At 49.2% G+C, this 15,707-nt stretch overlaps 1 protein-coding gene across 5 annotated transcripts in view; it reads left to right on the top strand.

The window, feature by feature from the left end:
* The window catches only part of PDE1C (phosphodiesterase 1C), a 653,560-nt gene that overhangs the window by 187,317 nt on the left and 450,536 nt on the right, over nt 1–15,707 (top strand). For all 5 annotated transcript variants that reach the window (XM_089315477.1, XM_002713741.6, XM_089315478.1 and 2 more), the window contains one exon: nt 12,641–12,691. In XM_089315477.1, the coding sequence (XP_089171603.1) occupies nt 12,641–12,691 (51 nt within the window). The remainder of the gene's footprint in view (nt 1–12,640; nt 12,692–15,707) is intronic.

Here is a 15,707-nt window from a genome sequence, read left to right as displayed (position 1 = left end):
GTTTGGTTCTTAACTTCTAGTCATTGGTTGTTTCCTGATTTGCTCAACTGGAGCCTTTTAATGAGGCCAGAATAGCAGGGGACCCCAACGGGCCAGTGGTTCTGCAGGCCCACGTGTATGTTGGTTTGCAGGAGGGTTGGCTGGGGCTGCCCAGGCCACCACCAGCAGGGGGAGCTTCCATCCACAGCAGGCAGCAACTCTGGGGTGAAGGCTGGGGCTGGTCTGGTACACCAGCTCCTGAATGTAAATCCTGATCAGATGCCTCTGCTCTCGGGTAAATCCCCATTTCCACTGTTTGCAGGTGGGGCTGGGAAACAAGGCAGAGTTGTCAGAGGCACTGTCTGTGTCCGACCTGAGTGTTTCCCTTTTGCTTCAGTCCATTCTCTGCTGCTGTCGGAGAACACCGTGGACTGGCAATAAAGGACAAAAGAGTTCTTTGGCTCCGTGTACTGTAGGCTTGGGAGGCCAAGCACCCTACACCATCATCCAGCAAGGGCTTTGGTGTGGCATCACAGCACATGCGCAAGAAGAGCGGGGCATGCATTGCTACAACCCACTCTGCTACAACTGAGCCATTCTCAACGATAACTGCACCCAGGCCTTCTAGAAGGCTCTGCTGCCTGCCCGCGTGGTTGTGCTGGGGATTTAGGTTTCAACATGTGAATGTTGGGGGACACATTCCAACTGTAGCACTTTCTTTGCTTTGTACTTTCCCCCCAACCCCCTACCGCCAACCTAAAGCTTTCCTTGCCTGTGAAAGGGGGGCTTTGCAGTGTTACTGGCACTGCTCCGGGCACCACACCCCTTACCTCTCCTCACAGGCTCTGCCCGCTCTCCATCTGTCTCAGCCTCACCTGTGCTTGTCTTCCTGGGAGCCCTCTGGTTCCCCTCCCTTCTGTGCCCTGGGGCCTTTCACTACCATTGAACAGACTTTGGCTGGTTGGGTTTAAGGTACCAGGTCAAAAGAAGGCACAGAGACAACTGGCCAAGACAGGACAGCAGAGGACAGTAAAGCAGGACTTTAGCCTGCGTGGACAGCAGGCCGGAGGTCTGGAGTAAGGCTTCAGCTCCTGCCCCTATTGGCAATTGGCCTTTTATTCTCTTTGCCTGGGAAAGGGTCGTGTATTCTCAGAGACCCACATCCACTGTGGTAAAGTGGGCCTGGATGAACAAAAGGTTCCTTGGGAGGAGCTAGTCCCAGGCAGCAAGGTACACTGTATGGTCTTATCAGCCCATGGCCCTGGCAAGTTGGAGTCAAGGCGGCAGCATCTCAGACAATGAAATACCACAGTGTTAGCCTCAGGGGCATCTTGCTTGCTCCCAGTTTTCCCAGGCATGGAGTTAACCGGTGTCCCAACAGCCTAGCAAGTCCTAACATAGATCATCTCCTGTAGTGGTGCCATGCTTCCCTAGGGAGGCCTGAGGTTCCCTGGGGTCAGAGCCTGATGGCTCAGCCAGGTGACTTCCACAGGTGACTTCCTCTTGCTAAAGCCAGAGGGCCACCACTGGATGGATGTGCACCAGGAAGCTCCCTGCCAGGACTCTGGGTCTCAGCTGGACTCTACTGGAGGATGAAGTGACTTCTGACCTTGTATTAGCACAGATGGCACGGGGGTGCTCAGTGGGGACTCAGCTGATAGCTGATTGTTGGATCTGAGTGGCAGAGAACCAGGGAGAGTCAACCCCAAACCTGGCAGTTTAGAAAGAGGAGTTGGGTAATGGGATTGAAATAGGTAAATTTTACTTTTTCTTAGTGTCTCACTTTCTTCCATAAAGAATTGATGCTTTATGCAAAGCATAAATAAGCCATAATTTGTGGAATAAGGGAAAAGACAGAGAAGTAAGCAAGTGTATAAAGTCAGAACCAGGGAAGAAAGAAATAGATCATATGAGTCTTTCCTTATAGTCCCAAGTTCCTCCTAGTGAGAGGGAAAAAAAATAGCAAAAGATACAATGCTTTCTAAGTTGGCTTCTCAGGCTGCCAATGGCTTCTTTGAATTTGCTCTGTGTTTCCTCGAACCCTGTGCTGAGACAGCAGGTGCGCCGTCCTGCCCTCCGGCTGGCAAGCCTTGCTCTCTCTGAGGGTGTGTCTTCCTGTAGGAGGCAAGGGCTTGGGAGGTGCTCCATCCCTGCCATTCTCAAGTGATCAGCCCTGATCAGTCAGCACTATAGATTGTTTTTCTTTGCTTTTATGCAAGAACCTGATTCAGAGTCGATTTGACAGCCAAATTGGCCCACAAGGTGTTGGCCCGGAAGGTGTAGTGAGGCAGTGCTGAGCCTTTCTGAATAAAGAAGCCAGGAAGGAACAGGCTCAGTGGTGCTGCCTCTTATGGCTCAGGGACACGGATTCCAGCTGCCTTGCTGAGTTCTGTCCCCGTCAGAATCAGGAGCTCCCAGGGCTTTGCTCTGCATGCTTGCTGCTTCTAATTCAAGGCTAGGTGGAGGGGAGGCCATGGATTCTTCTGCCAGGCCTGCATTTCATAGCCATGAGGCTCAACTAACAGGAGTAATACTTGGAAGTTAGCAGTTGGATGGGAAGCCCACGGGTTTAGAATAGGATAGTACTGGACTCAATGTCCACATCTGCCATGGACTATTTGTTTCTTCTTGGGTGGTTTGCCTAGTTCTCACTCTTTCTATAGCTGAAAAATAGAGAGATAGTAGTAATAACCTCAGAGGGTCTCTGAAGGTAAAATTAGGTGACAAATGAGTAGTGCTTAGCCTGTGTGTTGTTGTATTACACAGCACCTCTCATTTCAAGCAAGTCCAATGTATTATGTGTTCAGCTAACTCAATTATGTGTGTAAATTACGCATTCTGTGACCAACTTCTTTATTTTTTAAAGATTTATTTGAAGGAGCTACAGAAAGAGAGCGAGCGAGCGAGAGAGCTTCTATCCACTGGTTCACTCGGCAAATGCCCACAATGGCTGGAGCTAAGCCAATCTGAAGCTAGGAGCCAGGAGCTTCCGCCAGGTCTCCCACATGGGTTTGGAGGCCCAAGGACTTGGGCCATCCTCTGATGCTCTCCCAGGCTCATTAGCTGCTGGGAGCTGGATTGGAAGTGGAGCAGCCAGGATGAACCTACGCCCACATGGGATGCAGGCATTGGAGGCTGGGGCTTTAACCTGCTGTGCCACAGCACCAGGCACACCACCTTCTTGCATACTGCATCCAGCCTGGCTGGAATTCTCCCATTGACCCATTCCACTCCCCCACCTCTCACCCCCAAGCCCTCCCATACCCCAAGTGTGCAGGCTTTGGTAATGGGTCTGCTGTATCTTTCAAGCCCAGGCTTGGCACCAGAAGCCTTCTCAACACAGACTTGATTCAGACATCACCAATCAGAATTACACATTTTTGTGCTTGAAACAGATTCCAGGATTGTCAAGCATCAATCTTTACTGTTCCAAATGGAGGTAAAGGAAGCCAAACCTGCAGTTTTACCCTTGACAAATCACTACGTGGGGTTAAAGAGGTGGGGCTCATTGCCTTCTCTGAGAATGCTGGACATGAGCTGGAAGAGATGGGTGACATTTCTTTTTCTCTTAATTATCTACAAGGTACATGTATTCATGCATGTGCACACACACACACATGCGCATGCACACACACACACACACCCATCTGCTTGTTTGCTTTCCAAATGCCTGCAACAGCTGAGGTTGGGCCGGAAACTAGCAGCCAAGTACTCAATCTGTGTATCCCTCTTGTGTGGCAGGAACCCAAGTACTTGAGCCATCACCTGCTACCTACCAGGGTTCACAATAGCTGGCAGCTGGAGTCAGGACCTGGAACGAGGATTGAACCTAAGAACTCTGAAACGGAGCACAGGCATCTCAACTGTTACACCAAACACCTGCCCTGTGGATGGCATTGCTGACTAGTTATTTTGCTTGGGCTGATCTTAGACAAGCCATGTAGTCTTTGATTTTTGTTTCTATTCTCCTTTTACTATTTCCGACCTGGGTAAGGCTTACTACAGTTAAGGAGACCCCCGGTAGCTGGAGCTTTTGAGTGAATATGACAATGAAGCTCCTCCCCCTGAACTAGCTTCTCCCTCTTCTGGATCCTGTTGCTGTGAATTCTGTCTCCCCTGCTAACCTCACATATGAGCCTGTCTCTACTGACAATCTCCTGGGCTTATGGCAAGTACCAGGTGCCAGGCAGGTGGCTACCTCCATGCTTTGCAGGCTGGTGCCTGCCTCTCACTGGGGTGAGAGGCGTAGTGGAGTGAGTCTAGCTCTTCTATGAATGCAGAATTTTCTGAAGCATGGTTCTTACCTGTCTTCCTTTCGAGGAAGGCAAAGAGGCCAAGTGGAAAAGACATTGACTTTGGAGCCAGATACCTAGGGTTTGATGTAGGTTCTTCCCCATAACTTTGTGGTCTCCAAAAGATTACCCATTATCTCTTTTTAGAAATACATATTTTCAGTTTACTTTATTTTTTTAAAGATTTTATTTATTTGAGAGGTAGAGTTATAGACAATGAGAAGGAGAGACAGAGAGAAAGGTCTTCCATTCGTTGGTTCAGTCCCCAAATGGCCACAATGGCTGGAGCTGTACCAATCCGAAGCCAGGATCCAGGTGCTTCTTCCCAGTCTCTAATGTGGATGCAGGGGCCATCCTCTACTGCTTTCCCAGGCCACAGCAGAGAGCTGGATTGAAAAAAAAGCAGCTGGAACTAGAATGGTGCCCATATGAGATGCCTGTGCTGCAGGCGGAGGATTAACTAAGTGAGCCATGGTGCCAGCCCCATATTTTCATTTTATTTGAAAAGCAGAAAGACTCAGAAATCTCTCATCTCCTGGTCTCATCCAAAAGACAATAAGAGCCTGGGTTGTGCCAAACTGAAGCCAAGAGCCCAGAACTCAATCCAGGTCTCTCACATGGGTGGTGGGGACCCAAGTACCTGGACTATCACCTACTCTCTCCCAGGGTGCACAGTAGTAGGGAAACTGGAATCAGAAAACAGCCAGGACTGAGACCCCGGCTCTCTGATGTGGGATGCGGGTGTCCCAAGCGGTGTCTTAGCAACTAGGAGCTAAATGCTTGCCCCAACCCAGTATTTCTGAACTTCTCTAGCTTAAATGGGAGAGGCAGTCTTACTGAGTGTGAAGGCAGGGACCACAACTGGGTGTTTTCAGATTTATTTGCTATCTGCAGTTTATTCAGATTTTGAAGAACTGAATGGACCTTGAGAGCACATTTGAGTGCTCAGGGAGAGAAATGTCTTTGACCCTTCCTAGTTTTCCTCCCAGTATTCTTGGCCCCTATTGCACTGTATGTGGCAAATTGGTAGATTAGTTGTTGATTCAATCAACGAACATTGTATGCCAGGTATTTGGGCACTGGGATTTGGCAATGGTTCCACTGGCAGAGAATCCATGCTTATGTGGGGCTTACACTGTATTGGATGGGGACAGGCAACAAATCCCACAACTAAAATATAGAGCATTGGAAGAGGTAGTGAGTGCTGTAGGGAGGAAGAATAAAGTCGGGGAAGAAGGTGGGGAACAAAGGAAGGGATTAGTAGGAAGATGTGGTCTCAAGAGTTGGCCATGGAAGACATACTTAGAGGGAACATCTAAGGAAAGCTAATTAATGGTGAACTTGGATCAAGTTCTTTTTCCCCGGTATTTCCATCGTGTTTTTCTTGTTGTTTCTTGGGTCTTTACAAACTGAAGGCAAGGTGAGCTGAGGTCAGATACCTGTGAGCCATTCCAAGCTTCATTTTCGACAGTAACTGGGGAAAGGGCCTTGAACCTCATTCCAAAACTCTTCTCTGGGGATTCTTTGTGTCTCAGTTTCCAAAGCAGCTCACCTGGCAGGGGCCCCTGAACCTGACGCAGAGCTTGTGGCAAAGCTGTATCAAGCCAGTGTGCTGGGCACATTTCCTCCCAGGGAGCCAGGCTCTTCCCTGCGCTTGCCACTCTGTTGGCCCTGGCACCCAGCTCCCCACCTGCGTTTATGCTCACCCAGGTGCTAGGGCTTCCAAAACAAGGGTGGCAGTGTTTTTGGTGCTAGTTTTGGTTACAAAACAGTATGCACCTGCTCAGGTCACCACCGCAACTGCTTGACCCATCCTACCTACCTCTCCCTTCACTCTCTCCTGTCCTTTCTGATGGCCTGCATTGTACACAGCTCAGCTGGGACATGGGAGCCTCCTTAGATGCCCGGGGGTCAAGTGCTCTGTGCTCCGAGTTGACTTCCCATCTTGCCTCCCTCCGTCCCACTGCTCTTCATGAACCATCCTTACTTTGAGATTTGTTTCTGGATATTTTTGGGAGGGAAAGCACACAGCAAACACACCAGGGAGGCACTTTGTTTAGGATGCTTCTTCTCAGGCATTAGTGTTCCCTAATGGCTTCTGAGGCATTGTTTAAAAGCTGGAGTCCCATCCCACTTGCAGGGATTCTGACTCACTGGACCTGGTATGGGACCGCAGAGCCTGAAGAATCATCGCTGTTCTGTCAGTTCCCTGGCGAATCACTCTTGGATAAAGCTGCACTGAGAAACATATCTAACCTCCCTCACTTGCTTGTATGTCAAGGCTGTGTACACGCATCTGTGGTTGCAACCTTCACCGAGTCTAGTTTGATGCAGACTCAGTACACATATGGGGATGGTAGAGGCCACTTGGGGCCAACCCTTTTATAAAGAACATTCTCCATGTGAAGAGTTATCTGCTAGCCCATCTCCATCACAATCCTTGCAGGTGTGAGCAGGTGAATTTTTCCTAAAGGAGAAGGGTGCCTCTGTTGAGGATTTTAATGACAAAACAATAGTGACCTGACAAGAACTGAAAAGGGGTGATTACTTTTTTAAGGCATCTGCGCTACCCCCTACTCCCTGGATGTTGCCTTGATGAAGATTCATGCAGCTGTCATGTTAGTGCTTCCCACTCTTGGGTGTTCAGAGGAATCACTTGGGAACTGAAAAAATCCTGATGCTGGGCTCCCACCTCCAGAGGCCACATTTGGTCTGGTTGTAGCCTAGGCTTCGGGATGTTGTGAGGTTCCCTGGTGACTAGTGTGGCTAAGGTTGCAAATCACTGAGATGGAGAGTGCGGAACCCCCTGGAGAGGGGAGGGAGCGATGCATTTTTCAAGTCTTACAAGGAGTCCACCTGGACTAAAGATAGCAGGTGCCTTGGATTCTGTGATTGAATTCCGCTCTCACACTTGAGTCTAAAACAGATTATATGTATACATATATCCACAACACTATAGCATCTATGTATATACATATATGTATATATATTTGAGAAAGAACAACAGCCTACTGTTTTCCATGCTTTTATTATTTTTCTTATTTTTTAAAGATTTACTTATATGAGAGGCAGAGTTACAAACAGAGAAAGGGAGAGATAGAGAGAGGTCTTCCAGTCACTGGTTCACTACCTAAATGGCCACAATGGCTAGAGCTGGGCCAATCCAGAGCCAGGAGCCAGGAGCTTCTTCTGGGTCTCCCATGAGGGTGCAGGGGCCCAAGCACTTAGGCCATCTTCTACTGCTTTCCCAGGTCATTAGCAGAGAGCTGGGTTGGAAGAGGAACAGCCAGGACTTGAACTGGTGCCCATATGGGATGCTGGTGCTGCAGGCAGAGGCTTAACCTACTACGCCACAGTGCTGCCCCTGCCTCATCCTCTTAATAAAAATACTTCTCCTGATTCTAAACATGGCACATGTTCATTATAAACTGTTAAGTTTATGGAGAAAAATAAGAAAAAGTTTACAGATCTTCCCAAATGAGATCACACAGAAGAAATAATGTGTGTGTGTGTGTGTGTGTGTCTTCAAACACCCCTCCCTGGTCTCTCTGCCTATATCCACATGTAGCCTGGACATGCATATCAATATCAATAGAATCCATTACACATACTGATCTGGACCCTGTTTGTTTTGCATAGCAGTATGGCATGGTTGGATAACTTTCCATAAACTTACATAATTATTTTTATAAGATCTCATCTAACACGAGCTCTCCTTGTACCTGATAAAGGGAACATCTACTTTATGACTAAAGCTTGTTGCCTGCTTTTTTAGAATGCCAGGGATATAGCAGCACACAAAGCCTCCTCAGTTGGTCCGGCGGCCCGAGTGTGTCTGAGTGGCCAGCAGTGTGCCAGTGGACCGTCAAGTGTGTTTAGGCTGTTTGGAGACTGGGGACAGAGGGCTTAGCCAGCCTGGCTGCAGCTACTTTTTATTGTGCTAGTCTCTGTTGAGCTCTAGTTTCATTCTTCAAGCCCTCTAAGAAATCCTGTTTGCATTTTCCCTCTGCAACATGCCAGGAGTGCAGAAAGTGCAGCTCCAGTCGGGGAGCAGCTGTGTCCTGGACACGCAGGAGGCAGAACCATCCACTGGGGGCATCGCAGGGCTGATCCATTGCTGTTTGATGGGTTGAGGCCTTGTGTTCCAGTCATCCCAGTTATTCAAAAGAAAATACTGATATGTATGTGGGTTTATGCTTGAAATCTTCTTAGATGAAGAGAAGTAAGTGTTTAAAAACATGAGAAAGCATTGTGGGATCCAACAAAGCACACTGGCAGCTTTCTGGAGTCATCTGAGTGCCGGTTTGAGACCTTGGATCCATGAAGCCATTTGCCTCTGTCCTGTCTACCCCAGTTCTAAAAGTATTGACTGGGTTGGCACTGTGGCATAGCGGGTAAAGCTGTGGTGGCCGGCATCCCATATGGGCACCGGTTTGAGTCCTGGCTGCTCTACTTCCCATCCAGCTCTCTGCTGATGGCCTGGGAAAGCAGTAGAAGATGGCCCAAGTGCTTGTGCTCCTACACCCTTGTGAGAGACCTGGAAGAAACTCCTGGCTTCGGATCAGCACAGCTCCAGCCGTTTTGGTCACCTGGGGAGTGACCCAACGGATGGAAGACCTCGCTCTCTTTCTCTGCCTCTCTATAAATCTGCCTTTCAAATAAACAAATCTTAAAAATAAAATGAAATAATAAAAGTATTGACCAAGTGTGTTCTGCATGGCAGCCACTGTTTAAACAGATGCAAATAGGAAAATGAACAGTTGGGTTCCTTGCCTTGGAAGGGAACTTAGAGTGTAGAGCAGCTGTTCTCAAAAGTGTGGTCCTGAGCCCACTGCATCCCTGCAGCCACTGTATCACTCCAGACCCCCTGAACAAGCAAATGTATTTTAACAAAGCTTCCTGGCGCTCCTGATGCCTGCTGAAGCTTGAGAATTGTGGGCCTGGAGGAGGAGGCAGGTGTGCTGAGCTTGATAGGATGGAGAAGGTGAGGTGGGAGTCAGGTAGTGTTTTCTGAGTGAAGGGCTCTTCCCAATCTTAAAGCATGAGTAGGAGTTGGCCAAGTGGAGCCATGGGAAGGGGTGTCCCAGAGAGAGGGCACAGCAAGAGGGGAGGCTGTGTAGAGGGTGTGCTTGGGGATCGCCAGTTTAGTGCATGTGGCTGAGCCCTGTAAGATCCTCTGGAAAGTATAGTGTAAGAGTGAGTTGGGGCCGGCACCGCGGCTCACTAGGCTAATCCTCCATCTAGCGGCACCGGCACACTGGGTTCTAGTCCCGGTCGGGGCGCCAGATTCTGTCCCGGTTGCCCCTCTTCCAGGCCAGCTCTCTGCTGTGGCCCGGGAGGGCAGTGGAGGATGGCCCAAGTGTTTGGGCCCTGCACCCCATGGGAGACCAGGAGAAGCACCTGGCTCCTACCTTTGGGTCAGCGCAATGTGCCGGCTGCAGCGCGCCAGCCGCAGTGCACCAGCCGTTGCGGCCATTGGAGGGTGAACCAACGGCAAAGGAAGACCTTTTTCTCTGTCTCTCTCTCACTATCCACTCTGCCTGTAAAAAAAAAAAAAAAAAAAAAAAAAAAAAGTGAGTTGGGGCTGGGTTTTTGGTTCCAGGCCAGTTGAGCTGATTGTGTCTTGTGGATCCTGGAGACCTCTCAGCAGGGGAGTGTGGCCAGGGGTCTGTGTGTAGGAAGATAACACTGATAGTGCCTAGAGGGCTAACCTGGTGGCCTGCTGGCCTAGATCTTGATTCCTGCCTCTGGTGGTGTAACTCAGATCTGGATTAGCAATTCCCGACCTTGGATAGGGTGGTAGGCAGGGAGCCCCTGGCCGCAAGAGGATGCAGCAGCCTTGGCTGCATGTGCAGTGAGACCCTGGGGGAGCAATCTTCCAGATGAGCACTGGGGTGATTCCCGGTGTTCTCAGCCCTGCAATCCTGCTTTAGAAGAAGCCAATTTCTGCACAAGAGATGTTTTGGGAAAAAAATTGCTCTATTTTTTCTGAGATGCACGGTATCTAAGGAGGAAAGAAATTGAATTCAAGGACCGGAAAAACTCACGTCGGCACCAGCTGGGGCTCATCCTTCTTCCTTGTCCTCATGTGCTTTTCCTCCTTTCTTACTCTGTTTTTCGTTTAGGACAGCATTGATTATAGAAAACTCTGGAGATTTTCCAACTTCTTTTTTTTTAAATTTTAGAAAAAGTTTTTAAAGATTTTGTTTATTTATTTGAGAGGTAGAGTTACAGACAGTGAGGGAGAGAGAGAGACAAAGGTCTTCCTTCCATTAGTTCACTCCCCAAATGGCCGTAACAGCCATAGCTGTGCTGATCCGAAGCCAGGAGCCAGGAGCTTCTTCCAGGTCTCCCACGTGGGTGCAGGGGCCCAAGGACTTGGGCCATCTTCTACTGCTTTCTCAGGCCATAGCAGAGAGCTGGATTGGAAGAGGAGCAGCTGGGACCAGAACCAGCGCCCATATGGGATGCTAGTGCCACAGGTGGTGGATTAACCTACTGCGCCACAGCGCTGGCCCCCCAACTTCTTTTTTTTTTTTTTTTAAGATTTATTTATTTATTTGGAAGTCAGAGTTATACAGAGAAACAAGGAGAGGCAGAGAGAGAGGGAGAGAGAGGTCTTCCATCTGCTCGTTTACTCCCCAAATGGCTGCAATGCCCAGAGCTGCACTGATCTGAAGCCAAGAGCCAGAAGCTTCCTCCGGGTCTTCCACGTGGGTGCAGGGGCCCAAGGACTTAGGCCATCATCTTCTGCTTTCCCAGGCCACAGCAGAGAGCTGGATCAGAAGTGGAGCAGCTGGAACTCAACCAGCGCCCATATGGGATGCTGGCATTGCAGGCAGTGGCTTTACCCACTATGCCACAGTGCCAGCCTTCTAACTTCTTATAAAAACCTAGGCATCTCATGCTTAGCTTTGATGATATCCATGTAAGGATTTGGAACTGTGGCTAAAGACTGCTAGTGGCAGAGCAGGCTGTTCTGAAGTGTTTTAGTTGTAGCCGTGCTGGGAATTATTTATATACAGCCAGAAAATACCCATTGCCTTAACAAGTCCTGGACCCTTTATTAAGACCCTTTCCTTTTACAGTTTATTGGGTACAGAGCTTAGGAATTTTTTGGTTTCTTTTTCTTTTTTGAAAGGCTGTGGGGTAAGACATGGTGGAAGCTGGATGCAATGTCACCTCCCCCTGCTGGTCATTGTAATGCAGTGTCATATTTATAATAGAGTGGGGACACAAAGGGGCAATCTAATGCCAGAAATACAAAGAGCCTGCAATGAGATGATTAATTTAAAAAATAGTTCAGGTGCAGTGAATTTAAAAATCTGGGGAGGGGGAAAGGAACTTTTTTGGTCTCCTTGGATTGTTTGCAAAATGATGTAGCGAGTTAGGAAGCAGTTACTCTTTTGTCCTCGGATTACCACTCCTTGTCCGTTAAGTCCGTTAATTATTTCATTATCATGTTCTTTATTCTACCCATGCAGTCAGTGCTTTTTTTCCTGAGCTAAAATGAACAGGTTTTTCCTGTTGCTTGGTCTGGGTGTTCATTCAGGTAGATCTACTCTGTATACACAAAACAACCAGCACTCTTTCTTCTAGAGAGTGAAAAGTGATATTTGAAGAGAGTGAAACTTGTGTTTGTACTTAATGACTGATCTCTTCCTGCCCCGCCCCCCATCCCCAAAGAGGAGTTCATAAATGACAGGGCAAGTTAACTATGACTGCTTCTGCAGAATGACGAGTTGTCAGGGATAATTCCTCCCAGCCCTGCTGGGAGCTTGGGCACGAGGTTTTTACGGCTGTTCTCTGTACAGTTTTCCTGGTCACTCTTTATGAATTCCCTTGTCTGGTAATGTCTGGATTTAACATCTTTCTTAATGACAACAGCAACAACAAAACCCCAGCTTTATCCTTATTTTCTGAACCCCTTGGTGTGGCTTTGCCCTTTTGGACCCAGGAGAACCAGGCTTGCTCCTGGTTCTCAGGTGCGTCTGTGCTGGAGGACAGCTCTGTGAGGAGAGGTTTGGAGGGAGGGACGGCCACTTGCTCGGAATGTGGCTGCGCCTCTAAGTACGTGGGTTGCAATCTGGGTGCTCCTCCGGCATGGAGCTAGATGTCAGTAAGGACCTCTCCATCTCTGCTCATAAGTGCTATCAAAATGATCGAGACATTTGGCCTCATCTGGGCATGGAGAGCAGTGTTGGGAATCCAGAGAGAGAGGGACTAAACTTGTTTTTATTCACGTATAAAGACTTTCAAATATAGATTGCTGGCAAAGCCTCCAGAGGATCTGCTGTGGGCCGGGCATAGCCGGCAGACACGCTTGCCTCCTTCCTAACTATCCTCTGTGTTTCTTTCTCTTTTCCCAGTTGCAAATGAAGCCGGAGACAAGAATGCCAGACCCCTTGCGCGCTTCTCCCGTAAGTAATCCTGAGCCTTTTTCCTCCGTGTGGTTCTGCTCTGTGATCCCGTCAGGAGGATAAAGCCCTGATGCTTGAGGTGTCTTCAACTGTGTCCTTTTCCATTGGAGCCCTTCACAGAGCTCCTACTCCTAGCTCTTGCCTTTCCAATTCTTGGGACTGTGGTTTCCTAACTTGCTCTTGCACTTTACCAATCAAAGTCTGGTCCTTCCAGCAGCAGCAGAACTGACATCATCCAAGGGCTTCTAGAAATCTGGAGCCTCAGGACCCCCACCCAGACCTACTTAATCAGTCTGCCTTTTAGCAAATCCCTCGGTGATCCCTGTCACATTAGAGCTTGGGAGTGGTGGTGTTTGCTGTGGGAATAGCCTCCGAGTGCACTGCTGTGGCCTTTTAAGAAGATAAAGTGGGCCTGTGCCGCGGCTCACTAGGCTAATCCTCCGCCTGTGGCGCTGGCACCCCGGGTTCTAGTCCCGCTTGGGGCGCTGGTTCTGTCCCAGTTGCTCCTCTTCCAGTCTGGCTTTCTGCTGTGGCCTGGGAGTGCAGTGGAGGATGGCCCAAGGGCTTGGGCCCTGCACCTGCATGGGAGACCAGGAGGAAGCACCTGGCTCCTGGCTTCGGATTGGCGCAGTGCCGGCCGTAGTGGCCACATGGGGGGTGAACCAACAGAAAAAGGAAGACCTCTCTCTCTCTCTCTCACTCTCTCACTGTCTAACTCTGCCTGTCCAAAAAAAAAAAAAAAAAAAAAAAAAAAAAAAAAAGAAAAGATAAAGTGAGAGAGAGAGCTTGAAGGGCTTGTAGCTGTTGATGTCCATACATACATAAAAGCATCTCATAGGGGCTGGCACTGTGGCACTGGTTCAAGTCCTGGCTGTTCCGCTTCTGATCTGGCCCCCGCTGATGTGCCTGGGAGGGCAGAGGAGGATCACCCAAGTGCTTGGGTTCCTGCACCCATGCAGGAGATTTGCATGAAGTGCCTGGCTCCTGGATTTGGATTGGCCATTGCGGCTATTTGGGGAGTGAACCAGTGGATGGAAGACCTCTCTCTCCCTCTCTCTTCCTCTCTCTCTCCCTCTCTCTCTCCCCCCTCTCTCTCCCCTATTTCTCCCCCTCTCTCTCCCCTTCTCCTTCTCCCTTTCCCTTTCCCTCTCCCTCTCTCTCTCTCTCTTTCTCTCTCCTCTCTCTTTGTATCTCTGTTATTCAAATAAATAAATCTTTCTGTTTTTTTTTTTTTTTTGACAGGCAGAGTGGACAGTGAGAGAGAGAGACAGAGAGAAAGGTCTTCCTTTTGCTGTTGGTTCACCCTCCAATGGCCGCCATGGCTGGCGCGCTGCGTCCGGCACACCGCGCTGATCTGATGGCAGGAACCAGGTACTTATCCTGGCCTCCCATGGAGTGCAGGGCCCAAGTACCTGGGCCATCCTCCACTGCACTCCCTGGCCATAGCAGAGAGCTGGCCTGGAAGTGGGGCAACCGGGAGAGAATCTGGCGCCCTTACCGGGACTAGAACCCGGTGTGCTGGCGCCGCAAGGCAGAGGATTAGCCTAGTGAGCCGCGGCGCCAGCCTGGTTGTTTTTTTTTTTTTTTTTTTTTTTTTTTTTTTTTTTTTTTAGCATCTGGCTCCCTGGCTTTAGCCCAGTGTGGTGACATTTGGGAGCCTGGGCAGACTTGAGGGTGTCCTGCAGGCTTGGTGATATTTGCAAATCTCCTGGCTCCTGGCTTTGGCCTAACCAAGCACTGGTTTTTGCGGCCATCTGGGGAGTGATCCAGCAGAGGGAAGATTGCTCTCTCTATGTCTCACTCCTCCCTCTCTAACTCTCACTTTTTGCATAAATAAATACATCTTAAAAAAAAAAAGAAGTGGAGCCAGGATTTAAACCCAAGGACTCTGATATGGTATGTAGACATCTCAAACAATATTTTAACCACTGCACCAAAGTTCTCTCTCTTAGCCAATTTTAACATGTAAAACTGAAAGTATAGTTAATTTCCCTATCTATAAGCTTCTTCTAAACTCTGTCTTCCTGGGTGTTTTTTGGGAGTCTTAAAACCTTTAGATTTACTTCCTGGAAATGATTTTTATAGAACTGCAATCTTGTATGGTAATGGAAGAGCATGAAGCACTCACCATTTAGAAGTCATGTAATAAAAACACTCGCTTCTCATGGGCCCGATTTTTCATTGCCCTCCTACCTGGAATCATTATTTCCAAAATAAGTGTTCCAGCCCACAGCTCCCTGATGACGAACCTGCTTTTATTCCCTTTATTCCTTCACCTCTCGAGCAGCCGTCAGGCAAATTGACAAGGTGGAGCGTCACCTGGCCACGCCGTGTGCGCAGTGCAGGCTGCACCCCCACAGGCGCTCCCCACCCTTGTCACGAGGTGTAGGAAGGGGACACGGTCCGCGACTAGGAAACCGGAACGGGAGTCCCTTCGCAGTCGAGGAGGGGCCTTCTCTCATGCACGGTGTCCACACCCTGTGCACTGTGGCTGTTTCAGGGGTGCTGTGTCACTGTGATGAAGCTGAGTGAGGGCACAGGGTGGAAATTCCTACACAGGAAAAATGTAATTCGTGGCAAGCCCATTGGGCTGAGCTCATTCTGAAAAAGTATGTAAAAAGAAAGGAAAAAAACCTGTACGATGTCTTGGAAAAAAGTCACAGGGTGTCGGTGACTACACATTTTGTAGCAAATAGGAGGGAAGGGACAATGAGGTGGCTTTTAGACAAGACTGTGCATTGCTTTGTGCCACGCCCTCTGGTGGACACTCATCTCACGCTGCCGTGGTGGAAGCACCCAGTGAATGAAGTGTTCATTTGGGTAGAGGGCAAGGGCTTGTGTGGTCGACCATAGCATGGATGACTATTGCAGTTTAAAGCCCTTGTGTGTGCTGGGATCAGGCACGCTGCATCCCGCAGGGGCAGGGTCATCAGGCATGCACTCCGGGAGGCGAGGGAAAGGCTGGCTGTGCTGAAGGACACGGTAGCACGGTGGCGCGGGTTCTGTGGGACTCTGG

Source organism: Oryctolagus cuniculus, chromosome 16 (genome assembly GCF_051225735.1).
Source record: "Oryctolagus cuniculus isolate XC-2025 breed Fujian yellow rabbit chromosome 16, ASM5122573v1, whole genome shotgun sequence".
Lineage (NCBI taxonomy): Eukaryota > Metazoa > Chordata > Mammalia > Lagomorpha > Leporidae > Oryctolagus > Oryctolagus cuniculus.
The sequence above is the reverse complement of the archived record's forward strand: the minus strand, read 5'-3'. Positions and strand labels throughout refer to the sequence as shown.